General features: G+C 40.8%; 1 protein-coding gene across 3 annotated transcripts in view; it reads right to left on the bottom strand.

The window, feature by feature from the left end:
* SLC27A2 (solute carrier family 27 member 2) overlaps nucleotides 1–25,426 on the bottom strand; it is a 54,743-nt gene extending 29,317 nt beyond the window's left edge. Inside the window, exons 1-4 of one of the 3 annotated variants that reach the window (XM_027096648.1) lie at nucleotides 24,741–25,407; nucleotides 7,912–8,013; nucleotides 4,131–4,289; nucleotides 1,701–1,825 (exon numbers count right to left, since the gene is read on the bottom strand). In XM_027096648.1, coding sequence (XP_026952449.1) covers nucleotides 1,701–1,825; nucleotides 4,131–4,289; nucleotides 7,912–8,013; nucleotides 24,741–25,218 — 864 coding nt within the window. In that variant the 5' untranslated portion in view covers nucleotides 25,219–25,407. Of the gene's footprint in view, nucleotides 1–1,700; nucleotides 1,826–4,130; nucleotides 4,290–7,911; nucleotides 8,122–24,740 lie in introns of all 3 variants that reach the window. The other 2 variants (XM_027096647.1, XM_027096649.1) reach the window with 2 other exon arrangements.
* Between the last annotated feature and the right edge of the window lie 1,178 nt (nucleotides 25,427–26,604).

The raw sequence follows: 26,604 nt of genomic DNA, 5'->3' as shown, positions 1-26,604 counted from the left end.
CTCGGTGCTGGGGATCTGGCAATCAACAAAGCTCCTGGTGCATGGAGCTTTCATTTAACTGGAGGACAAAGATAACAGTCATATAAACATGCACTATGTCAGAAGTGACAGTGCCACGAAAAGCAGTAACCCACGAGATGCATGGTAAGGGGTAGGGTGGTATGTTTGAGAATTTGTAGGAGGGGTCTCTTTTATGAGGCGACATGTGGGCAGAGACTGAATGAAGTGAGGAGAGAAAGAACTAAGGCAAGAGCATCTTATAATTCTTTATGTTACACTGCTTCTGTTACAGGCATACCTCGCTTTATTGTACTTTGCAGATACTGCATTTTTTTTTTTTTACAAATTGAAGGTTTTTTGGCAAACTGGCATTATCAGATGATCGTTAACATTTTTAGTAATAAAGTATTTTAAAATTAAGGTATGTACACTGCATTTTAAAGATATAATGCTATTGCATACTTAACAAGCTACGGTATAGTATAAACATAACTTTATGTGCACTGGGAAACCAAAAAATTCATGTGACTTGATTTATTGTGATATTTGCTTTACTGTGGTGGTCTGGAACTGAATCTGCAATATCTCTGAGGTAGGTTTTATATAAATTGAACATAACAGTTTCTTATAAATAGCAATTGATCAACTTAGTGATCCTTTGAGTTTGTTTTCTTATGATGAGTGAAAGGATTAAAGAAAGTAGAATCTTGTGACTTTACTGCATTATATAGTCTAGTGGTTCTCATCTGGGGTTGATTTTGCCTGCCAGGGGACATCTGGCAATGTCTGAAGACATTTTGATTATCATGACCTGGGGGGATGCCAGGGTACCACTGGCATGTTCTGGGTAAAGGCCAAAGATGCTACTATACATCCTATAGTGCATGGGATAAGTCCATACAGCAAAAAATAAATTGGCCACAAATATTAGCAGTGCCACTGTTGAGAAACCTTCATCTGGTCCCCAGGCAGGCTGCCTTCTCTGATGAGAGCTGAGGGACTGGGCAGAAGGAACTCTTTCAAACAACCCCTTCAAGATATCTGGATATCTGCAAATAGGGCAGATCCAAAGCCCTTGGAGTTACTTACCTTTGGGGCATCTGTTCTAAGCTTGGTAACAGATTTTGTCAGATGGTTTCAAAGCCATATGGGGGTTTATTCATTAAGCAACATTAAGTAAAAGTTTCCTGCATGCCTGTGGTATAAGAGAGGGCAGGGAGATAAGATGTGGTCCCTGCCATCAAAGATTTTACAGCCTAGGGAGGATGGGAGGCGTGAAGACAAACACCTGCAATCTGACAAGGGCCACAAAGGAGGAGAAAACAAATGAGGTAGGGGAAGGGAGCAATGACTTTTGTTGGGGTGACCCAAATAAGTTTAACATATGAGGTATCATTTGAACTGGGCTTTGACCATGAGTAGGGTTTAAACAGGTAGAGAAAGAAGCAGAGGATATGCTAGGTAGAGGGTCAGATGTGAAAACAGGTACAAAGGTAGGGAATGATAATGTTATTACAGCAGCTGCCATCTGGTAAATCCCCTGTGGTAGGTGTGGTGCCAGGCTCTTTATCATGAAAAGTAACTGTTGTGTAAACTGAAAACTGATATACGAGAAGCAGCTGAAACCTAGCATGACCCAAAGTGACTTGAATTCCCATCTTATGCATTTCGAAAAGATAATGAAACATGGGGAGTGTTACCTGGGGAGAGTTGCATAAATACCGAAGCAGTTCACCGATATACTGAATGACAGTGACGTTATATTTTCTGCAGTCATCCCAAAACTGACTGGCTGAAAATTTGGACCGCAAAACAACAGTAGCACCTACAGAGAAGGCATAGAAAGTACTAATAAAGAAATGCTACCCAAAAAGTCCCTAATTATATTTGTCACTTTTGAAATTTAGAAATTTAAAAAAATTTATATATGAATTATATTCACAAACAAGTATTAGTTACCAATTATATTCAATGCAAAAAAAATAAATAAGACACAGTTTTGTCCTATAGGAGCTTCCAATCTAATGGGGGAGAAGACACAAGTTTTTCTAAGAGTCAGTGTGCAATAAACACACCCTTAGTGAGGCCCTAAGGGTGCGTGTGTGTGTGTGTGTGTGTGTGTGTGTAGACTAATTCTACTTGGGGGCAAGTGCTGAGAAAGGCATAGGATTTGAATTAGGTCTTGAGAAGTGAATATCGAGAAAGATGAGAGAATTCCTGGCGGAGGAAAAAGCATGAACATAAAGACAGGACAGTCCAGAAGGTTGGGGGATGGCCAAGACTCTGCTGGCCTGTGACTAGAGTGGTGAAGCCTGGGTGGGTCAAGGGAGATGAACCTGGGGAAGCAGCTAGGGGTGCAATCCTGGAGAGTTTGTAAGTGCCAGGGGAGGAGCCTGACAGTTTTATAAGCGATGGAGAGCCAGGGTCTTCAGGAAGCAGGCGATATTCTTCTTTGATGGGTGATGTAGACAGAATAATGGTTCCCAAAGACATCCACATCCTAATCCCTAGAACCTGTGACTATGCTACCTTACATGACACAAGGGACTATGTGGATGTAATTAAATTAAGGATCTTGAAATGGGAAGATTATTTTGGATTGTCTGGGAGAGCCCAATATAATCACAAGGGTGCTTATAAGGGGAAGTCAAGAAGATCAAGGGCAGAAGGAGAAAGGATGACAGAAACAAAAGATTGGAGTGAAATGCTTGAAGACGAAAGAAGGGGCTACAAGCCAAAGAATGCAGGCAGCCTCCAGACACTGGGAAAGGCAAGAAAATGGATTCTTCCCTAGAGCTTCCAGAAGAAATGCAGCCTTGTTGACATCTTGATTTTAGGACTTCTGACTTTCAAAACAGTAAGAGAATAAACCTGTGTTGTTTTAAACCACTAGGTTTGTGGTAATTTATTACAGTAGCAATAGGAAACTAATACAATGGGTAAAAACAATATCTATCATATCCAATCTAATGATAGGTATGAAATGTAGTAAAGTGAAATTAAAAAATGTCACAAATATTTTTCACGTTATTAGTTTATTTCTACTCCTAAGTATACAAAAGTCCAATATTTTAGGAGAAATTTTTAAAAATACTATATTTTCTTTTTTAGCATATATCAATTGTGCTTAAGCAAATGTGTGAGTGATTGATTTGTCCCTACGAGAGCTTCAGAGTCACCCTGTTCTTGAAGGGCCCAACAATATGATCAGACCCAGGCATTCCTTGCTGATTTGGAGACTAGTACTGATGCTGGGCTAAGTGTTTTATAGCTGATCAATAAGTTGATGAGGGAAAGGAGCAGAGGCTTGGAGAATCATATGTGTATTTGTATATGCATATATGCTACTATATATAATAAATAATTATTTAAAATAAAATGTCACATGGCAGAAAAAATTAAGGTTTTTAGCTTAGTTAGAAACTTAGACGTGGTTTCCTGGAAGAGGTGGATATTGGACTGAGACTTTATATACACAAAGGGCAGAAATCCTACTGACAGGAGAAAGGATGGCAATTCTAATTTAAATGGTAAAGTTTCAGAAGTAGAGAGAAAAGATGGAAAGCTATATATTCTGACCAGAGCTGAGGACCTGCAGAAGTAGGGAAGAATAAAGTAGAATGGGACAACTGAATGAGAAGTTTAAATCAGATGCTAATGGAGATCAACATGCAGATTTCTGAAGACAGAAATGACATAGGAGAATTATTTATGGAATCAAAGGATCAAGTACCTTAACCTGGATAAAGACCTAAAATATTTTAAAGAAGTTTCCTCTTTGATATACTGAACAATTATAGCATTATATTACTAGACAAGCAGGCATGAGAAAATATAAATTCTTTTTATTTATTTATTTATTTTGCCACGTGGGATCTTAGTTCCCCAACCAGGGATTGAACCCGGGCCCTTGGCATTGAAAGCATGGAGTCCTAACCAGTGGACCACCAGGGAATTCCCTATAAATTCTTTTGGATGCTTGCTATTGTGAGCCAAACAAGCTAGTTATCAACATGGAATTAAACACCGTTCTGGGCACACAGGAAAGTAGCAAATTTTGTATTACTTTTCCTTATGAGCACATTGAATGTGTACTGGGCTCCAACACCTTGTTGAGAGAAAAAGCTTACCAGTCAGGATACATCCATGTAAGCCAACCAAAAGCGCAGCACTGTGGTACAAGGGTAGGGTGGTATAGACTACGTCATTCTCCGTTATCCCGCTGGTAGCAGCAAGGTTGGCTCCATACCAAGTGCGAAGATGATTGATCATTGCAGCTTTCGGGAGACCTTTGTAAACACAAGAGAAGCCATGAGTGAACCAAGAGTGGTCATTTATAGACATGTGGTCTGGGAGAGAGATGTGGCTTAGGAAGATTCATCAGCTGGTGATTAGAGGATTGCATTCAGTTACACCAGAAGTTGGCAATTTTTTTCTGTAAAGAACCAGATGGTAAATGTTTTAGGCTTTGCAGGGTCATAGTCTCTATTGCAACTACTCAACTCTGCTATTATAGCTGAAAGCAGCCACACACAAAAAGGAACAAACTTGGCTCTGTTGCCATAAAACTTTATTTACAAAACAGGTGGCGGGGCTGTTTGTGGCCCACAGGCCATAGTTTGCTGATCTCTGAGTTAGATGGTTATTACAGTAGTAAGTTGAGAAAAAAGGAAAGAATGTCTATTGAATTTCTGCTCTGGTCTACCACCTTGCAAGGTATAGTTGATCCTTGAACAACAGGGGTTTGAATGGCTTGGGGCCACTTATGTGACGATTTTTTCAATAGTAAATATATCCATGGTTGATTGAATCCATGAATGAAAAATTGCAGATACCTAGGAACCTATATGGAAGGCCTTCTATAAGGTATATGCATATCTTCAACTGTGTGGAGGGTCAGTACCCCTAACCTGCACATTGTTCAAGTGTCAACTGTATTTTCAAAATTTCATTTAATTCTCATAATTAATAAGTAGAATTATATTCTCTAATTTGCAGATGAGAAAGCTGAGATTCAGGAAGAGTAAATAGCCTATCCATCCTATCTCCTTCCTTCATAACCACTTTTATGAATTTCTTATGTACTGTTCTAGAGTTTCTTTATACAAATATAAGCTCATTTACTCATATGTTCTTGCCCTTTCCCCCATTTTAAAAAAAACACACTTTTCTGCACTTGTCCCTGCTCCACTTAATGTATTTTGGAGTTCTGTCCATATTTGTATGTAGAACTTTCTCCTATTTTTTCATTCATTTACTCTCACTCTCAGCTGCATCAAGTCCTTTGTGTGTGTGTTATAATTTATTCATATTATTTTGCGATTTCAAATGACGCTGCAGTGAATAACCTGGTCCACATGGCACTGTGCACTATGAATGACGCTCCATCTGTAGGATAAATTTGCTTGTGTGAGACTGCTAGGTCAAAAGATATGTCTTTGTAATTTTGATAGACACTGCCACATTGCCTGTTATAAGGCAATTTATAAGGCATTTACTCTCCCATCAGTAATACCTGAGTGCACCTGTTTCCTCATAGCCCTTCCAAGGTATCCTTTCAAATGTTGGGATTTTTGCCAATCTAAAAGGTGAAAAATGGTATCTCAGTGTAGTTTTATTACACTAAGTACATTTGCATTTTCTTAACTATAATTTATGTAAGTTTTTTGTAAGACTCAATTAAAAGAGTATGCTTATATTTTTTCCCATGGGAGTCAGTTCAGTTGGGAAGGGCATGAAGTCATTACCAAGGGGCTGGGGCTAGAGTTTAAGACCTGAGTGGGTAAACTGGCTTTGGGAAGAGGAAGGCAATTCTCTGTAGATTCAGATGCTTCAATATTTGATGGTACCTTAGCTGGATATTGCCTGAATAAAAGTAATTTGTTATAAGGCAAAGCAGTATGGCTGGCAAACTACCATCATCATAAACACAATTCACAATTCATGGTCTTTGTTGAAACAGAAGAAAGCATCAATAAATCAATTGTATTCACCTTGGAAAAAAATTGTCCAGATAGTAAAAGCTCTGAATTATATTTAAAAAAAAGAACAAAAAGAAATGCACATCCTTTGCTGGTTTGAAGTACTTTCAGAAACTTTCCTAATTAAAATTTTTAATGAAGAAATAAGAATATCTGGTAACTATTATATAATTTTGTGCTACTGACTGCCTTTGAGGAACAAGGAAAACATTTTGTTCTCTGATTGCTTAAATGACTTCTTTTAATTAATGTTTGGAAGAGTAACTTAACAAATATTTTATTCAGAGAGAAGAAGAAAAGTAATATAAACATCAACCCAATTATATTCCAATTAAATCTAAATTCTGAATTATAGGATTAAATTAAAGACTGCTTATTCTCGTTTTCCCCTAAAATGGGTTTTATATTTGATGTCAAAACCTGCAATTGTGAAGAAGTGTCTTAATACTATATACTTACCTACGTAGTATTAAGACTAGAACACCCAGTCACTAACTAAAAGGGCTTGTTTTATCTCAATTATTTCCCAAACCAAAGTTTTCAGTTTAGTTTTACCATTCTATTAAAAATGAAGGTAAAATTTCCATATATTAACATAGTGTCTGGATGTAGTGGAAGCATTTGGTTAACTGTGTCATCCTACCATTCTGTTGGCATGGCGATATATAACTTTTGACAAAACAGTGACAGACATTATGCTCTGGGAATCAGCTTTAATAGGTCATCCCCAGCCACCCCTCCTCATGAGGCTCAAAGGAACCGTTATCTATTGGTTGGCCAAAAAGTTCGTTCAGGTTTTCTGTACGGTCTTAACAGAATTTTACAAGGAGAATGCATGTTTGTATTACCTGCTTAAGTTAAAATTTTAACCAAAAGAGATAAATGATTCACATAGTCAACTTCCCAATATTAATAATTAGCATGCTGGGGCTAGCTTCCTGCCCTCCTCTTAAATATATCACTCAGGCTTCATTTGATTACGTTTTGGTAACATTTCCCCTGGCCTAGAATAGGCAGACACCAAATAGCTGTTAAATGGATGAACTAGGAGGTGTTCTGGCAGAGTGGTCAGTTGCATGAGCTGTGGAGTCAGCCTACCAAGGTGAATCCTGACACTTCTACTTCTGATCTTGGAAAGTTCTTAACCTCTCTAAGCATCGGTTTCTGAATCTGTAAAATAGGAATAAGAGTAGTACCCACCTGTAACTGTGGGTGGGAGTGGTGGGAGAATTGTATGAACAAATGCCGTAAAGCTCCTAAAAGAGCACCTAGTACATCCTACCTTTAATATTGCCTGTTCCATGTAGCAGGGTTCCAGCAACACCGATAATTGGCAGTGTTTTCTCTTAGTGGCTTACAAAATAGTGGTGCAGCTTACACTGAAGGTGTAAAGCATCCTAGATTTGATGAAATACATTATTTTAGGCCCTCAGCTAAGAGCCATCCTACACCCACAGCACCAACAGCTCCAAGTCAGTCTTGCTTGGAAAGGTAGTGGTCAAAATATTTGTATAAATATAACCCCATTATTGTTCTGCAGTCTTCGTTGGTGGTCCATTTATAATTGGTTATACATTATATATGGACTCTGGATATAATATAATCAAAATGCAGCAATCATTAAAAAAATTCCAACAACCTATTCAGTGCCAAATCTTATCCATCATCATAACTATTTTTGTAGTTCTTGGTTAACCTCTTTATCTGTTCTATACACCAAGTAGGGGGAGGTGTGCATAGCTTAGAGAAACCCAAATGGTTTCATATGCTATGAAACAAGATCAGTTCCCACAGGCAAAGAGCTAAATCCCCTGAAGTATTAGTTATCTGATTAGTTTTGCTGAAGAAAGAGAGCATTTGAAAATCTAACCTAACATTTAACACTTTCAGGATAGGTCCATTTCTTGGAGAATCCTCTCTTTATTTTTACCTGTGGTTCCAGAAGTATAAATGTATACGGCAGGAGTGGAAAAGGTCACTTCCGACCTCCAGGACTCTGGGATGGATTCAGTTGACACTTCATCCACTTTGTCTAAGAAAGAGTCGACCCCATCGGTGTTAGAACTTCTGCTCACGTAATAGATGGCCACACCATCTTTTTTCAGGCTTGGCAGCACCTCTTCAACAGCTTCGTGTAGTTCTTAATTTAATGAGACAAAAAATCCAAACAAACTAAATTAGTTCATTCAAGTCTATTAGTGCAATAAATTTTGCAGTGATTTTGTTTTCCCTAAACTTTGCTAAAACGTGTAGATATAGTGATACTTAGAGTTATGCATTTTTAACATGGAATTTACCAAATTTGAAAATATCCCAAGATCCCAATATTTGAGGGGAGGTTGGGTTTTAATGGTTTCATAAGCAGCAGATGGTTGGCTGAAGTCTGTATTTTACATGACAACTGCAAACAAATGGACATATGGGTAAAAACCAAGATTATGTAAGTGTATGACTTTTATGCATATCTGTTATATATATAGTTATTCCTAATATGTGCCCCACAGGACCAGTGATAAAAAAAAAAGAAAATTTTAAGGAAAAAGAGAAATGAAAGCAGGGGAGCCATGCTACTAACAAAGATGATAGAAGCTAATTTTATATAACACATTTTTTTTACATATCAGCAACAAGTAGTTCTACTAGGAAGGTTCAGCTGATCTGAGACATAAGCTCCAAATCTCACAAGCACATTCTCTGGCCTAAGAAAAAATGGATCGATTAGCATGTTTTTCAAACTATGGGTCATAATACAGCAGTGGATTGTTAAAATCATTTAAAGTGACCATTATTCTAAAAAATAAAATAGAAATTTTCAGAGCATATCACACACAGGAAGAGGTTTTTTTTAAGTTTCGTTTCAGCTATGTGAGTGTGTGTGTGCTGAGTCACACAAAAGTGTAGTTTTTACAGTGGGTCAAGGTCAAAACATTTTTTTTTTTTTTGCTGTACACGGGCCTCTCACTGTTGTGGCCTCTCCCATTGCGGAGCACAGGCTCCGGACGTGCAAGCTCAGCGGCCATGGCTCACGGGCCCAGCCGCTCCGCGGCATGTGGGATCTTCCCGGACCGGGGCACGAACCCACATCCCCTGCATCGGCAGGCGGACTCTCAACCACTGTGCCACCAGGGAAGCCCTAGGTCAAGAAATTTAAAAAGCATTCATGTAATATGCAAACCACATTTCAGGTTTGCTACTTGGATTTTTGTGTCGCTAAACCATAAGATGAGATGGTCTTTAAGCTTATTTGTCTTGAATGGTGGTAACTGAAGTGAATAGGCCTATCCTTAATAGGAAGGTGACTCAATATCCCAGGGAATTACCTTAGGGAGGCTAAACCTGATTCATCTTATATGCTTTGTTTTTTACATGTTTATGTATGATGTCTCCATCAAGACATGAGATATCATCTCGATAGATGCATTTAAAAAGTTTTAAAACTTTTTAACCAAAACAATCATACACCTGACAAATATAAATCAAATAGTACAAAAGAGTTTATAATGAAAATCAACAGGCCCTTATCTCACAAATAAACCTGCTGCCTAGAGGCAATGACTTTCAAGTTTTTTTAGCTGTTTCTTCTAGCAATCACTTCTCCATCACCAAATTATGTGCTTTTCCTGCTCCCTCTTGACTTATCATTTTTGATCCCCATCCCCCTTGTCCACCCCCAACAGTTATTATCTTCACTTTATCGTCTGGGTTAATGGTATTTACATCTATTCTGAGACTATAATTTTGTCTTCCTACCTTTGTCTGTGTGTTGGCTCTAGAAGCTCTAGAACCAATCATCAGGATTGACAAGATTATGACAATGTAATTATTTGTAAATATGACTGCAGAGCGAAGTAACACACAATAATCATCTTTCCCTTCTTGAACAGTTTTCTCCTGGAGTTTCTATTGGCCATCATTCCTTAATGTACTTCGCCTCAGTTCTTTTTTTAAAAGATAAATAAATTTATGTATTTGTTTATTATCTTTTGCTGCATTGGGTCTTTGTTGCTGCGCACGGGCTTTCTCTAGTTGCAGAGAGCAGGGGTTACTCTTCATTGCGGTGCATGGGCTTCTCATTGTGGTGGCTTCTCTTGTGGTGGAGCTCGGGCACTAGGCACACGGGCTTCAGTAGTTGTGGCACGTGGACTCAGTACTTGTGGTTCGCGGGCTCTAGAGCACAGGCTCAGTAGTTGTGGCTCATGGGCTTAGTTGCTCCACCGCATGTGGGATCTTCCTGGACCAGTGCTCGAACCTGTGTCCCCTTCATTGGCAGGCAGATTCTTTTTGTTTTTGAATTTTATTATTTTTTTTATACAGCAGGTTCTTATTAGTCATCCATTTTATACACATCAGTGTATACATGTCAATCCCAATCGCCCAGTTCATCACACCACCACCCCCCCATCCCCCTGTGGCTTTCCCTGCTTGGTGTCCCTACGTTTGTTCTCTACATCTGTGTCTCAATTTCCGCCCTGCAAACCAGTTCATCTGTACCATTTTTCTAGGTTCCACATATATGCATTAATATACGATATTTGTTTTTCTCTTTCTGACTTACTTCACACTGTATGACAGTCTCTAGATCCATCCACGTCTCAACAAATGACCCAATTTCATTCCTTTCTATGGCTGAGTAATATTCCATTGTATATATGTACCACATCTTCTTTATCCATTCGTCTGTCAATGGGCATTTAGGTTGCTTCCATGACCTGTCTATTGTAAATAGTGCTGCAATGAACATTGGGGTGCATGGGTCTTTTTGAATTGTGGTTTTCTCTGGGTGTATGCCCAGTAGTGGGATTGCTGGATCATATGGTAATTCTATTTTTAGTTTTTTAAGGAACCTCCATACTGTTCTCCATAGTGGTTGTATCAGTTTACATTCCCACCAACAGTGCAAGAGGGTTCCCTTTTCTCCACACCCTCTCCAGCATTTGTTGTTTGTAGATTTTCTGATGAAGCCCATTCTAACTGGTGTGAGGTGATACCTCATTGTAGTTTTGATTTGCATTTCTCTAATAATTAGTGATGTTGAGCAGCTTTTCAGGTGCTTCTTGGCCATCTGTATGTTTTCTTTGGAGAAATGTCTATTTACGTCTCTGCCCATTTTTGGATTGGGTTGTTTTTGTAATATTGAGCTGCATGAGCTGTTTATATATTTTGGAGATTAATCCTTTGTCCATTGATTTGTTTGCAAATATTTTCTCCCATTCTGAGGGTTGTCTTTTCGTCTTGTTTATGGTTTCCTTTGCTATGCAAAAGCTTTTACGTTTTATTATGTCCCATTTGTTTATTTTTGTTTATTATTTCCATTACTCTAGGAGGTGGATCAAAAAAGATTTTGCTGTGATTATGTCAAAGAGTGTTCTTCCTATGTTTTCCTCTAAGAGTTTTATAGTGTCCGGTCTTACATTTAGGTCTCTAATCCATTTTGAGTTTATTTTTGTGTATGGTGTTAAGGAGTGTTCTAATTTCATTCTTTTACATGTAGCTGTCCAGTTTTCCCAGCACCACTTATTGAAGAGACTCTCTTTATTCCATTTTATATCCTTGCCTCCATTGTCATAGATTAGTTGACCATAGGTGCTTGGGTTTACCTCTGGGCTTTCTATCCTGTTCCATTGATCTATGTTTCTGTATTTGTGCCAGTACCATATTGTCTTGATTACTGTAGCTTTGTAGTATAGTCTGAAGTCAGGGAGTCTGATTCCTCCAGCTCTGTTTATTTTACCTCAAGACTGCTTTGGCTATTTGGGGTGTTTTGTGTCTCCATACAAATTTTAAGATTTTTTTGTTCTAGTTCTGTAAAAAGTGCCATTGATAATTTGATAGGGATTGCATTGAATCTGTAGATTGCTTTGGGTAGTGTAGTCATTTTCACAATATTGATTCTTCCAATCCAAGAGCATGGTATATCTCTCCATCTGTTGGTATAATATTTAATTTCTTTCATCAGTGTCTTATAGTTTTCTGAATACAGGTCTTTTATTTCCCTAGGTAGGTTTATTCCTAGATATTTTATTCTTCTTGTTGCAATGGTAAATGGAGAGTGTTTTCTTAATTTCTCTTTCAGAATTTTCATCATTAGTGTATAGGAATGCCAGAGATTTCTGTGCATTAATTTTGTATCCTGCAATTTTACCAAATTCATTGATTAGCTCTAGTAGTTTTCTGGTGGCATCTTTAGGATTCTCTATGTATAGTATCATGTCATTTGCTAACAATGACAGTTTTACTTCTTCTTTTCCAATTTGTATTCCTTTTATTTCTTTTTCTTCTCTGATTGCCGTGGCTAGGGCTTCCAAAACTATGTTGAATAATAGTGGTGAGAGTGGACATCCTTGTCTTGTTCCTGATCTGAGAGGAAATGCTTTCAGTTTTTCACCATTGAGAATGATGTTTGCTGTGGGTTTGTCGTAGATGGCCTTTATTATGTTGAGGTAGGTTCCCTCTATGCCCACTTGCTGGAGAGTTTTTATCATAAATGGGTGTTGAATTTGGTCAAAAGCTTTTTCTGCATCTATTGAGATGATCATATGGTTTTTATTCTTCAATTTGTTAATATGGTGTATCACATTGACTGATTTGTGTGTACTGAAGAATCCGTGCATTTCTGGGATGAAACCCACTTGATCATGGTGTATGATCCTTTTAATGTGTTGTTGGATTCTGTTTGCTAGTATTTTCTTGAGGATTTTTGCATCTATATTCATCAGTGATACTGGTCTGTAATTTTCTTTTTTTTTTTAGTATCTTTGTCTGGTTTTGGTATCAGGGTGATGGTGGCCTCATAGAATGAGTTTGGGAGTGTTCCTTCCTCTGCAACTTTTTGGAAGAGTTTGAGAAGGACGGGGTTAGCTCTTTTCTAAATGTTTGATAGAATTTGCCTGTGAACCCATCTGGTCCTGGACTTTTGTTTGTTGGAAGATTTTAAATCACAGTTTCAATTTCATTACTTGTGATTTGTCTGTTCATATTTTCTATTTCTTCCTGGTTCAGTCTTGGAAGGTTATACCTTTGTAAGAATTTGTCCATTTCTTCCAGGTTGTCCATTTTATTGGCATAGAGTTGCTTGTAGTAGTCTCTTAGGATGCTTTGTATTTCTGTGGTGTCTGTTGTAACTTCTTTTTCATTTCTAATTTTATTGATTTGAGTCCTCTCCCTCTTTTTCTTAATGAGTCTGGCTAATGGTTTATCAATTTTGTTTATCTTCTCATAGAACCAGCTTTTAGTTTTATTGATCTTTGCTATTGTTTTCTTTGTTTCTATTTCATTTATTTCTGCTCTGATTTTTATGATTTCTTTCTTTCTGCTAACTTTGGGTTTTGTTTGTTCTTCTCTCTCTAGCTCCTTTAGGTGTAAGGTTATATTGTTTATTTGAGATTTTTTTCTTGTTTCTTGAGGTAGGCTTGTATAGCTATAAACTTCCCTCTTTGAACTGCTTTTGCTGCATCCCATAGGTTTTGGATTGTTGTGTTTTCATTGTCATTTTTCGCTAGGTATTTTTTGATTTCCTCTTTTATTTCTTCAGTGATCTCTTGGTTATTTTAGTAACGTAGTGTTTAGCCTCCATGTATTTGTGTTTTTTACGTTTTTTCCCCTGTAATTCATTTCTAATCTCATAGCATTGTGGCCAGAAACAGTGCTTGATATGATTTCAATTTTCTTAAATTTACTGAGGCTTAATTTGTGACCCAAGATGTGATCTATCTTGGAGAATGTTCCATGCGCACTTGAGAAGGAAGTGTAATCTGCTGTTTTTTGATGGAATGACCTATAAATATCAATTAAATCTATCTGACCTATTGTGTCATTTAAAGCTTCTGTTTCCTTATTTATTTTCATTTTGGATGATCTGTCCATTGGTGTAAGTGAGGTTTAAAGTCCTCCACTATTATTCTGTTACTGTCCATTTCCTCTTTTACAGCTGTTAGCAGTTGCCTTATGTACTGAGGTGCTCCCATGTTGGGTGCATATATGTTTATAATTGTTATATCTACTTCTTGCATTGATCCCTTGATCATAATGTAGTGTCCTTCCTTGTCTCTTGTAACATTCTTTATTTTAAAGTCTATTTTTTCTGATATGAGTATTGCTGCTCCAGGTTTCTTTTGATTTCCTTTTGCATGGAATGTCTTTTTCCATCCCCTCACTTTCAGTCTGTATGTGTCCCTAGATCTGAAGTGAGTCTCTTGTAGACAGCATATAGATTGGTCTTTTTTTGTATCCATTCATCAAGCCTGTGTCTTTTGGTTGGAGCATTTAATACATTCATATTTAAGGTAATTATCGATAAGTATGTTCCTATGCCCATTTTCTTAATTGTTTTGGGTTTGTTTTTGTAGGTCCTTTTCTTCTCTTGTGTTTCTCACTTACAGAAGTTCCTTTAGCATTTTATGTAGAGCTGGATTGGTGGTGCTGAATTCTCTTCGCTCTTGCTTGTCTGTAAAGCTTTTGATTTCTCCATCGAATCTGAATGAGATCCTTGCTGGGTAGAGTAATCTTGGTTGTAGGTTCTTCCCTTTCATCACTTTAAGTATATCATGCCACTCCCTTGTGGCTTGTGGAGTTTCTGTTGAGACATCAGCTGTTAACCTTATGGGAGTTCCCTTGTGTGTTATTTGCCGTTTTTTCCTTGCTGCTTTCAATAATTTTTCTTTGTCTTTAATTTTTGCCAGCTTGATTACTATGTGTCTCGGTGTGTTTCTCCTTGGGTTTGTCCTGTACGGGGCTTGCTGTGCTTCCTGCACTTGGGTGGCTATTTCCTTTCCCATGTTAGGGAAGTTTTCAACTATAATCTCTGCAAATATTTTCTCTGGTCCTTTCTCCTTCTGGGACCCCTATAATGTGAATGTTGTTGCATTTATTGTTGTCCCAGAGGTCTCTTAGGCTCTCTCATTTCTTTTCATTCTTTTTTCTTTATTCTGTTCCGCAGCAGTGAATTCCACCATTCTGTCTTCTAGGTCACTTATCTGTTCTTCTGCCTCAGTTATTCTGCTATTGATTCCTTGTAGTGTAGTTTTCATTTCAGTTATTGTATTGTTCATCTCTGTTTGTTCTTTAATTCTTCTAGGTCTATGTTAAACATTTCTTGCATCTTCTCAATCTTTGCCTCCATTTTTTTTCTGAGGTCCTGGATCATCTTCACTATCATTATTCTGAATTCTTTTTCTGGAAGGTTGCCTGTCTCCACTTTATTTAGTTGTTTTTCTGGGGTTTTATCTTGTTCCTTCATCTGGTACATAGCCCTCTGCATTTTCATCTTGTCTGTCTTTCTGTGAATGTGGTTTTTGTTCCACAGGCTGCAGGATTGTCCACCTACCTTCTTTTAGAGTTCAAAAGTTCTGGAAGCTGGTAGTCCAAGATCAGGGTACCACAAGGTCAGGTTCTGGTGAGAGCTGTCTTCCTGGTGTACAGATAACCATCTTCTTGCTGTGTTCTTACATGGTGGAGAGAGTGGCAGGCGGATTCTTAACCACTGTGCCACCAGGGAAGTCCCTACATCAATTTATTTTCAACCCCCATCAGATCAGCTTCTCCCTTTTGTTGCTCTTCTCTCCTCTTGTATTTTGACTCCTCTGTAGTTCTTCAGTATTTTGAGAAGATCATCAAAAATATTACTGTTGTAAAAACAGTAACTGGAGTGCTTATGTCCCTTGCCAATGCCTTGGTTCAGACCCTCATTATTTCCTAGCTAGATCATTGCAGTTGCCTCCTGACCGATCTTGCCTCTAACCTCTCCTTGCTTCCAATATCAGTGACAGCACTCCCCAACTTCCTGTTCCTGCTCTGTTTAAAATCCTTCAATGGCTTCCTTTGTGACAGAAGCCACTCTCTATGCAGTGTGTGAGGTCCTGAGGTCCTTCACAGTCTATGGCCCCCTCCCCGACTTTTCTGATGTCATCTCCTTCTATCTACCTTTTGTCCCCTTTCCTCTAACCACACTGATCTATGGGAAGTGAGTGTACCCATAATTCTCACATCTTACTATCTTTGTCCAGGTGATTTCATCTGCCCGGAATGCCCTCCAGTTCCTGGTCACTGTGAAAACTCCTGCTCATCCTTCAAGACTCAGCCTCTTTGTACTTAGCTCTATAGCCCTCCCACAGGAGCTTGCATATACTTCTGTCACATGTGTTTAGTATGTAGTGTGACACGCTTCAGTTCTTTTTCTCCTCTATTTGACAGTGAAAATTTTGAGGTTAAGGGATTATAATATAATCATCTTGGCAACCCCTCCACCACTAGATAAGTTCCCAATAAATGTTTACTGTTGAAAGAATCTGCACAAAGTATTGTATTAGTCAATGTGGAAGAGACAGAGGAATAAGCTAAAGCTGTTGATTTTAAAGGATTTAGATATTGCAATACTGTGAGTTGATAAACCTCTCATAAAATAAAATGCAAAATTAAATCATTTTTGTGATAGGGGTATGCCTTGCATACAAGTAAGGGACTACAAAAGCAAATTAAAAATAAAACAAAACTTCTGTTGCTACTTAAAGAATTAAGAAATCTTTCTCCCTCTCTCCCTTCACCTGAGACTGAGGCTACTGAGTTAAATCGTTCATAAGTTACCTGGATTATTTCTCACTCCTTCCCTCTCTCTTTCCCAACATTTATTCAACATCTATTTAAAGACTGTTCCCTATGTGCATGGTTCTAAGCACTGGATACAGCAGTAAGTAAACCAGATACTGTCCCTGTTTTCATAGAGCCCAGATCTAGTGGGGGAAGAAACAGACAAAGAAATAATCCGTTAAAACAAGGTGTCATAGGTGTTACAGGAGGGGAGGGAGGTGGTGTTTTGGAAGCATAGGGGAGGGGCACAAAGACAACCCATAGGAAGTGTTATCTAAACTGAGATCTGAAGCGTGAGCAGGAGTTGGCAAGATGAAGATCCACTGAGAGCAACTGAGCCTGTTTGTAGCTGAGGGGACAGCTTATGCAAAGACCCAGATGCAAACAGCATGGTGCCAAAGTAGCTAAAAGAGGATAAAGCTGACTGGAGTGTAGAATGGGAGGGAAAGAAGGTTGGGAGAAGAAACTGGGATGTAGGTTGGGACCAGGTTCCTGGCTTAGGTCAGGTAAATAGGTTGGAGGGGGCAAGACCAGAGGTAGGGAGACCATTTGGTAGAGCAAGCTTGTTTGCATTAAGGTAGCAGCAGAGGGTAGAGAGAAGTAGATGCATTTTAAAGATGTTTGGGAGGTAGAATAGGCTAGATTTGGTAACACTCTTGATGAGAGAAAAATTATAGGTCAAAAGGGACTTTAATTTTTTCTGTAATTTTTTAAAAGAAAATTTACTCAGGCATTAGTGATATATCAAAAATTAATAATAGTAATAGTAAAAGTAAAAGGAGATGTAATTAAGCAGGTATCATGCTTGATCACAGTTCAAGCAGTTTGGCAAATTGTATCCTCTACTTCCCTCGTGTTCCTACCTGGCCTTCTGCAGGCTTTTGGTTTGTGAGCCCTGACCTTTCTTAGAGGTCAGCTTATGTGAAGGAAAGGCCATTGCCCCTGCCCAACACAATTTCCCTACATGGCTTCTGGGCTGTCGGTGCAGAATTTGCATTTGGACATTGACTTGAGGTTCCAGTGGCTCGCCAGCCATGTCAGGGCATACCTCATATGTCCTATGGTAGCAGCCTTTCTTCCCTTAAACTAAAGATGCTAATATTTATATAAACATATCTATACACACACATATAAACTGAAATTTGAAGGGAAATTCTGGATGTGAATGCAACTCATTAACTCTGTATTTGATATTTAGTGTCTTTTCTAAACATGATTGGGCCCCATGTTTTCTGCTTCACACGTGTATTTTTTTTGTAATTCTTACTGTAAAGTCTGCTTACTTAAGATAAAAGTGGCAATCAACAGGGACATGTAAGATCAAATAAATCTACTTGTCGCAGGTTGAGCTCCCTGGGACTCTGAGATTTGTGTGTAGGAGTGCTCTCGGGAATGACACCTGTGGGGTTGCACGGGAAGTAGATTGGATAGAGGGAGAACTTGCACTGTGATGCAGTCACACAGTGGCCTCCCTCAATTGATCCTACAGGGACTCTGGGCCCAGAATGGCCCTTCAGGTTGTCCCAAATGAAGTGAAGTGGATTCTACCTCCGTGCCTACCCACTAACCCGTCACTGGGTGCAGATTAGGGGTGGTAGTGCTTGACCTTGGGCAAAGCAGCCTTCTTCAACCAAGGGCAAGCCCTGGAAAGGCTCTTAGCTGACAGCTGTCAGCTACCAATGCTTTCAGCAGCTGAGGAATGAGTACCTCAGTCCTGGAGTGGGGATTTGGGCAGCATATCACAGCATCCACCACAACTTGCATTCTTAGTGATAAAAGATTTACAAATTTCATTTGTGGAGAAAGATTTGTATAGTAGCTTTACATACATCACCTCGCATAATTTTCACAATGACCCTGTGTTATAGGTGATGGTAACCCTGTTTTTACAAATGAGGACAGAAGCTCAGTGAGTCTATGTATGGAAGGTTATATACAAAATGAAAAGAATTATACCAGGCTTCTGGGGTCCCACCTCCTTGTACTAGACATTCAAGTTCAAGTTTTGGTAAAGTGCCTTGATTTTTCATAAGACACCGTCTACTTGACATGCTCAGTGCTGGTTAAAGCATGTGGATCTGCCTTTACATAGTAATATGGATAATCCCTCATTCATTTTTTGATGAAGAGCATAACCTTAAGCTTTATGAAAAGTAGGATTCAAGGAAAGTTGCCTAAAGGGTGCAGAGTGGATCTGTCACTTCTTCATTAGTCTAGGCTGAAATTATGGATGGCAATAGAACCTCAGAGAAAGCAGTACACCTTTGGATGATGGAAAATCGACTGATTATGAAATCACTGCTCCCCCTTAAAATTCATTTTGTTAAAAAGAAAAGAAAAGAAATCAGGGTAGCATAGGAATTTTCCTCCCTCACCCATAACCTTTTTTTTTTAAGAAGGGGAAGAAGAGAAATTTCTGAGTACACAGGCCCATTCCTAGAAAGCAGGGGGAGAGGGCAGGTGGTGAGCTGAATCAGTCTTCATCATCAAAGTGGCAAGATGCTACTGGTTAAACCTGCTGCTTTTTGATAGGAAAAGCATTCAGTCTAGCAGCTTGTTCTGCTATTAGATTGCCTCACTGAATGGGTAACTGACCAAGTTAGTTAAATAAAACACCCCAGGAATGTTTACTAATAAAGTAAGATCTGAAAAGAAGAAAATGAAAGGAAATGGGTTTTGATCAGAATTTCAGGATGATGTGAAATGGTTGGTGGATGAACAAATCAGAATTGAAGACTTATCTTTTCTTCACTCAGAAAGGCAACTGAAACAAACTGGTTCTAACACAGCCCTTAGAGACTGAAAATAGTTTTAAAAATACCATTTGTAACTGTGATTTTGCATTTCTATCCCTGGCAGTTTGGAATGATAGTAATTAATAACCTATTGTCTAGTCTTTACCTCAACAAGATGTGCTAGAACACCCTTGAAATAGAGGCATGCACACCCTCCTCTTCCCCACAACACAAAGCACCCTGAGGTCAGAAAGATGTTTAATCAGGGTTAAGTCCCACTAGGAGTAAGCAGATTTTTAACAGGGAGGTACATACTCATCTCCTATTTATATAATTATATAATTTCTTAATATTATTTTTCATTTCTCTCAGTTAAAGTGTCTTGCGTTCTAAATAGCCCTGGAATCAAGGGTAACGGCCCGTCATGAGGTTACCAGGTCATTCTAGGCCTTACATAATTATAAGTATTTGATGTCCATAAGGAACCAAGTCACCTGTCTACTAGTTGTGTACTTCCCTATTTCTCAGAGGCTGTGGGAGGGTCCTTTTCAAACACTGGCCGGTTACAGTCCTTATGCAGAGTAATTCAAACGCTATCCTTCTTCGGATTCAATAACATAAACAGCTGATTTAGAGTTAATTTTGTTTTTACCTCTTCACTCCCTTCTTGTTTCTAAACAAGAAAATAAACTGATAACCATTCCCAAATATGCCAGCAATGTGCTCCTTTGTTTTTGAATGGAGACGTACAACCATCCCCCTTGCCACCTTTAGCAGGGCAAGAAGAAAAATTTTAGAGAACATCTTTAAGCTAGCTCTCTCTTCAGAGCTTGGGTTACTTGGCTGGGATCCTAGCTCTTGAATATACTCCTCATTGGATGTCTGGGTTTCTGTCCTCTACCATCCTAGACACAGACTCTCCCCAGCCCATCCTGTGCTCATCACCAGCTCCCTCTCTGGCAATGAGTCCCAGAGAGAGCACCTCTCTCTTGTAGCCCTCTGCCAGAAGTAAACTGGGAGGTAAAACAAGTCTGTGGTAAGGAGAGGCTGGGCCTGGGGGAGATTGGGTCTAAATGGATTTTCTCAGATTAGGATATATTTTATTTTTTTAACATCATTTTTCATGCTGTCATGCCCATCCCAATAGTTCTTAGACTTTGGAGAAGAAAGCCTGTTACAGCCAGCCAAAATGATGGAACTCATTAATGCCACAAACATTTACTTATTAGGGCATTATTCAAAGATATATGAGAAAACCGTAAGCCGTTGAGACAAAGTGCATTGAAGCAACACATCTAAGTTACTCCTTGGGCAGCCCAGAAAGAGGAATGGAGACAGGATATCTCTATGCCCTGATCCTTGAATAAGTTTGCACTAGAAAATTATCTCATTGCATGGAAGTGAGGCCACTACTGTTGGCCATTCCTTGGGTTCTCTGAGTCCCTATTTTCTCTACAGTAGAGTCTCTTCAGTAAACAGCTTAAAAATGACTATTATTTAAGTCCAGCCTGCTATTGTCCTTACATAGTAAAACTCTTTCATGAAGCATCTCACTGGTGTTGGGGACCTGATGAAAACTGCCTCTGGGCTCCTCTTGCCTAGACTTCCCCCTCTACAAGTGCACTTGCCCAGCTCTGTGTCAGTGTCCCCAAGAAGCCTTCACCCTCTGCTGTTTTTCCTCCACAGCACTCGGTAGCTCTCCCAGCATACTTATCACATTCTCCTGGGCATCACAATCGTTTGTGTATATGTGGCTTAGTTCTTCTACTGGACTGTAAGATCCTTGAACTAATTCAGCTTCTCTCCCCATCCCACCATGGCAACTAGCTTGTACCTTGCGGGGACTCTCTAAATATTTCTTGATGTGATATCAAAATTGTTGTGCCATCTGCTTTTCTCCATCTAACCTCAGAAGTTTGTTTGATGAGAGTTCTCCTTGGTCCTGACACTAGTTTTAGAATGTTCTCCTGTTTTGGAACTTTCAATGATGCAACACTTTTGAAAGCTATTGGAAGCATTTTATCTTATCACATTGTTTAAAGGAGGTCCAATTTTACTTTTCACAACCCTGAAAAACCAGGTCAAAGATAATCTGGAATATTTTATAACCTCTCTGGATCTCAGTCTTGAAAGACATAGTATCTTTGTTACTAAAGCCTTGTACAAGAGTAGTGCCAGCACTGGGGGAGCTGTGCATGATTATGTTGAGCTGTGCAATGCAGACCTGGCCAGTGAGCTGATGAATGAGTTACTCTTCCAGTAGAAGAGATAGCTTAGCGACAATCTTTTTTTTTTTTTTTTTTTTTATTTATTTTATTTTATTTATTTATTTTTTGCGACAATCTTAATGCTAGCGTAAATGGAAACAAAGCAAACTTACTATTTTGGGGGCCCTTTTGGGTGTTTAAAAAAATTTTTTTTTTACAAAACATCCTATGTTGTATGAAATTAAATATGGCTTGCTGTTTTACCCATATTCTATGTTTGGGAAGTTGCTTGAAAAACTACTGGCCCAACAAGTTGGTTTCTATCAACTACAACATTATGTGGGTTTCAATAGCTGAAGGCAATTTTTCCATGTGATTACATACACCGTACCCTTCTATGGAGAAGGATCCTGAAATGTACCACAGAGAAAATTATATTCTCTGGGAGATGGGTGGTTCTGTTTGATTCAGGGAAGTGTTTGTGAGTCTTTGGTTTTCTCTAAGTATAGTAAGTTCTGATGAAAAATTGGGTACTGAAATGCCTGATAAGGTTGAGCCCTGTTAAACTTTGTGAAGAGTCCCCCAAATTCATGACAAGTGGATCAGTCTTCATCATAAATACCACTGTGCCGGTCCTTTATCTACACTCCAGAATTTGACAGATAGCTGAAACTCAAGAGCTCTTACTAGCCCATGAGCCCTGAGGCTGAAATTCGAAGTAAAGAATCAAACCCTGTTGAACTGTCACCCCTCCATCATTTCTAAATCTTTTCATCTTTCTGTACCATGTTCAGATGGTGTAATAGAATATAAAAAGTGTCCTAGAAGTGAGAAGAAAATTGGGTTCTGTCCTCAGCTCTCTCTGACTCTAGGGAATTGATACCACCCCTCTGGGCCTTTGTTCATTCAACTATTAAACAAGTGGAAACTAGACTGATTGTTTCTCAAAGCCTAGTCCTTAGATGATTTGCTTCAAAATCATCTAGGGGTGGCATGGGGCTTGCTATAAAAATACACTTTCCTGGGCCCCGCTACAGTCCTGCGAATCAGTGTTTTTGGGGGATGAGGCTCTGGAATCCTTTTTTTTTTTTTTTTAAATAAGCTTCCCAGGTGATTCTTACGCTCATTAAAGTGACTCTTCTAAACTTTTTATTGCAGTATAACACACTCGTTAAGAGTTGGAGGATTATAAAATTAGAATATCTCTAAGATCCTTTCCAACTTTAAAGAATTCTAAGAATCAGTCCATTCAACACATTTACGCATGGGCACATTTATTAACAAGCATGCAACTTTGGACTCTGTTACCCCCTTTGCAGATCAGAGTTGCAGATCAGAGTGTAATTCTGCATGCTGTGTAATGGTCTCTCAGTGATTTGGAAAAACAGAATGTTTTTCAAATGTGTGGCCTCTCTCAAAGGTCAGTTTACTGTAGAGAGTGCCGTAGGTCCACTGGAAAGTCTGTTCAAATTTGATCTGAATGTCAGAATTTCATTATACTTTCCACGTACACTGACCAAAGCATAATACTCAATGACAGAAGACTGTTGCCTGGGCGGGAAAGGAGATATCTGGCTGTATTTCTGATTTGATTACAGAACCAAACTCTATTATAGTCATTTAAATCCAAGCTTCTTTGTCAATAAAACTCCCAGTCTTTGACCTCCCTCACAGAGGGCCTGGGATAATATGCAGGTAAAAAGTATTTAAATTCCTCCCGAAGTGGTACACAGATCACTGTGCTAATGACTTTCCTCTGAATCAACTGGTAAAGTAATAGGCTTAAGAGTCTTCCAGTTACTAAGTAGTGAAGTTGTCTCTTTTCCCAGGCAACTAGAAATTGTTGGGAATTTTCTAGGAAAAGCCATCCCCTTCAAATAATGTGGCTGCCTTTAAAATTATCCCCCTGCTTTTAAACTTTTATACAAAGCCTTCATTTTTTTTTGGATTGTTTATTTTATGCCCTATGAAACAGGTGTGTAAGCTTCCTGGTTTCCCACAAGTGAATAGACATCTCATCTTTGTGTGATACTAGGTGACCTCCTTAGCTTGCTTCAGTTTCCTCAGCTATGAAATGAAGGGGGAGAGCAGATGGATGCTGAGTCTCTTCCAGCTCTAACACTTTCCATTCACGTAGAGGAAGGTAGCGTAACGTAGGGAAAGTCATGGGCTTTGAAACTGGACAGACTTAGGTCGGAATTTTAAGTTTCCTCAGTTGTACGGCAGGGGGTAATGATATGTTAGTTCTCAGGGTTATAAAAGCATGTGGGATAGGGCTTGGCACAGAAAGACATTCCAGAAAGGTGAGGCTTCCTGGCTCCCTATTCCTCCATGGCTTTTCGCCTGCACCTGGTTAGGCCTCCTCTTACTGATAGAGTGAGAAGCAACCCCCTGGTCCTTATTCAAGTGCAGGGACAAGATTTCTGGGAAGGGAAACCCAGCAGTCCTGTGGGTAACAGGTTCTTGGTTTCTTCCTGAACTGGTGACCACTGGGGCATGAAGTTACCATTTTGGGTCTGGTTGAAATGTGGCAGGAGGTAACTACAGAACCAAAGGTCACTGTTGCTATAGATGTAATGGGGGCTCACCAGAGCCCGCAGCAGGTAACGAAAGTCTTCTCCCTGGGGAGTAGGTGGGGTCACCTTCTCTCTGCCGTGAGAATCCAGGGAGGCTAACAGCATTTGAGAGTTGGAAGCAGCCTTGAAGACCATTAGAGAGGAGGAAACCAAGATACAGGGAGGGAAAGTGACTTTCCCATGATCACACAGCCAATCAAGCAGCAGAGGTGAGAACAGTGTCTCTGGATCCTCCGGAATTCACACTCATGACCCTCTTCATTTCAACGCAGATGTTGTCAGCCCTGGTTGAGAGCTTGGATTCTGGAGGTAGATAGATCTGGTTAACCTCCTCCTCTCAATTCTGTTATCTGGGGCATAAGGCTCCACCTCTCTGGCCTGAGCGGTCTCAACTATAAAGTCAACCCTACCCGTGTGAGCATTCACAGCAACACTGTATGTGTAGCGCTTAACAAAGGGTCTGGCACAGTCAGCTTCCACGACAGAAGGTTCTAATGATCATTAATTGGCGTTTTCAGGAAGGGCTGCCATCCCTTCCCTCTACACCTGCAGTTCCGAGCCGAACCCCACCCTCTCCTAACCCCTACGCCGCCACGCTGCAGCGGGCTCGTCAAGGCGCGGAGGAGCCCGGTGCCAGGGCGTGGCGGTCCCCAGGCTCACCTGGCGAGGCCAGGAGCACCTTCGCCCCGCAGCACTGGAAGCAGTGCAGCAGGGACTTGCCGCGGATGTTACAGTTGAGGCACGCCATGGCACAGCCCAGCTTGGCCAGCCCCAGCCACAGCCATACGTAGGCCGGTTCGTTGCCCAGGAATATCGCCACGCACTCTCCCTGCCGGAGGCCGAGGCGGTCGCGCAGCGCCCTCGCCACTTGGTTGCTGCGTCGGTCCACCTGCACGTAGCTGAGCGTCTGGTCGCGGAAGATCAGGAACGGCTTGTGCGGGCTCTGGTGTGCTCTCTCCAGAAAGGCGTGGAGGATGGTGCGCACCGGCCGGCGCTGCCCATAGCTGCGCACCTGCCGGGCCATCCTGGCCAACCGCAGGAAGTAGCTCACGTCCTGGAAGAAGTAGGGGGAGCAGAGGTTCACCAGTAGCGGCACTAGCAGCACCCCCGCCAGGACCGCGTAGATGACGGGCAGCATGACGGCGGCCGGGGCCCCAGGTCCCTCGAGGGCAGAGGGCGCGCTTCGGGCGTGCAGCACGGCGTCGGGGCGGGCTCTGGGCGGACGACTGGCGGGCGGCACAGGGGCGCTCTGCGAGGCGGGGGCGACGGCGGAGCGCCTGGGCTGCCGGCACCGTTGCGTGCTCTCGGGCAGGTGGAGCGGTGTCTGGGCTGCCTGGGTTTCGGGGCACGACCGGCCGGCTGAGCCCGCCCCCTCGTCGGGGTGCAGCCACCTGCGCGCCAGGCCCGCCCCTGCGGTCCTCCCAAGGCGGGGAAGGCGGATCTGCGGCTCACTGGGGCCTCGGGGCCGCCTCTCCGCCCGAGTCTGGAGGTCTGGGGGCAAGGCTGGACTCCCCCGTGGTGTGATCTTATCAAAATGGTGACCGTAAGACACCTTAGAAGACGCTGAGAAGATTGGAGGAGATAATGCAGGCGCAGGGCTAGTGTTATTCATTGCTGCCCGAATAGAGTGCCTTATAGAGACTACAGATTGTTAATATCAATAGAGAACCTTCAAGTGGGAGACAGCCCTATTAGTAGCGGGCACCAGGTGCCACCGCCGAATCAGAATTCCATCTCTCCTTCCTGGTCCTGGGGGCATTCCGCCTACTCTCTGTTTCTCACATTTGCTTTCCAACACCCCGCACCCCGCCGGACCCCGCCCAACCCCCAGGCTAATTGCCAGGAGGGCTCTTGTGACAAAGAATTCAGGGGTGAACAAAAGCGCCTGCGATTGCCGCCTCCCGCTCATCCCAGCCCCTGGGCAGTGAGTGAGGATGGGACGCTCCAATCCGAGACGCCCCTTCGGCCCAGCTAGCCCAGATTAAGCTTGAGGTAGCACCACACTGCCACATGAAACCAAGTTCCGGTGAGGTTTTGATTAGTTATAGTACGTTGTTCTTTAAGTGATCTCCCCTTCCCCCCTCCTTGTATGTTGAAAATTCTCAAGTATTGTCAGTCCAGTTCAATTCAGTTTACTAAGTGGCTCCGTGAGAAACTAGCACCAGAGGAAATTAAGTAAAAGTTATTGGCATTTCTCAGAAGCCATTTCTTTTTCTTTTTTTAAAAAATACATCTTTATTGGAGTATAATTGCTTTACAATGGTGTGTTAGTTTCTGCTGTGCAACAAAGTGAATCAGCTATATGTATACCTATATCCCCATATCCCCTGCCTCTTGCGTCTCCCTCCCACCCTCCCTATCCCACCCCTCTAGGTGGTCACAAAGCACCGAGCTGATCTCCCTGTGCTATGCGGCTGCTTCCCACTAGCGATCTGTTTTACATTTGGTCGTGTATATATGTCCATGCCACTCTCTCACTACGTCCCACCCTTCCCTACTGCCCCTGTGTCCTCAAGTTGGTTCA

Source organism: Aethalodelphis obliquidens, unplaced genomic scaffold, assembly GCF_003676395.1.
Source record: "Aethalodelphis obliquidens isolate GAN/ISIS:26980383/991018 unplaced genomic scaffold, ASM367639v1 scaffold105, whole genome shotgun sequence".
Classification (NCBI taxonomy): domain Eukaryota; kingdom Metazoa; phylum Chordata; class Mammalia; order Artiodactyla; family Delphinidae; genus Aethalodelphis; species Aethalodelphis obliquidens.
This window is presented reverse-complemented; position numbering and strand designations above follow the sequence as displayed.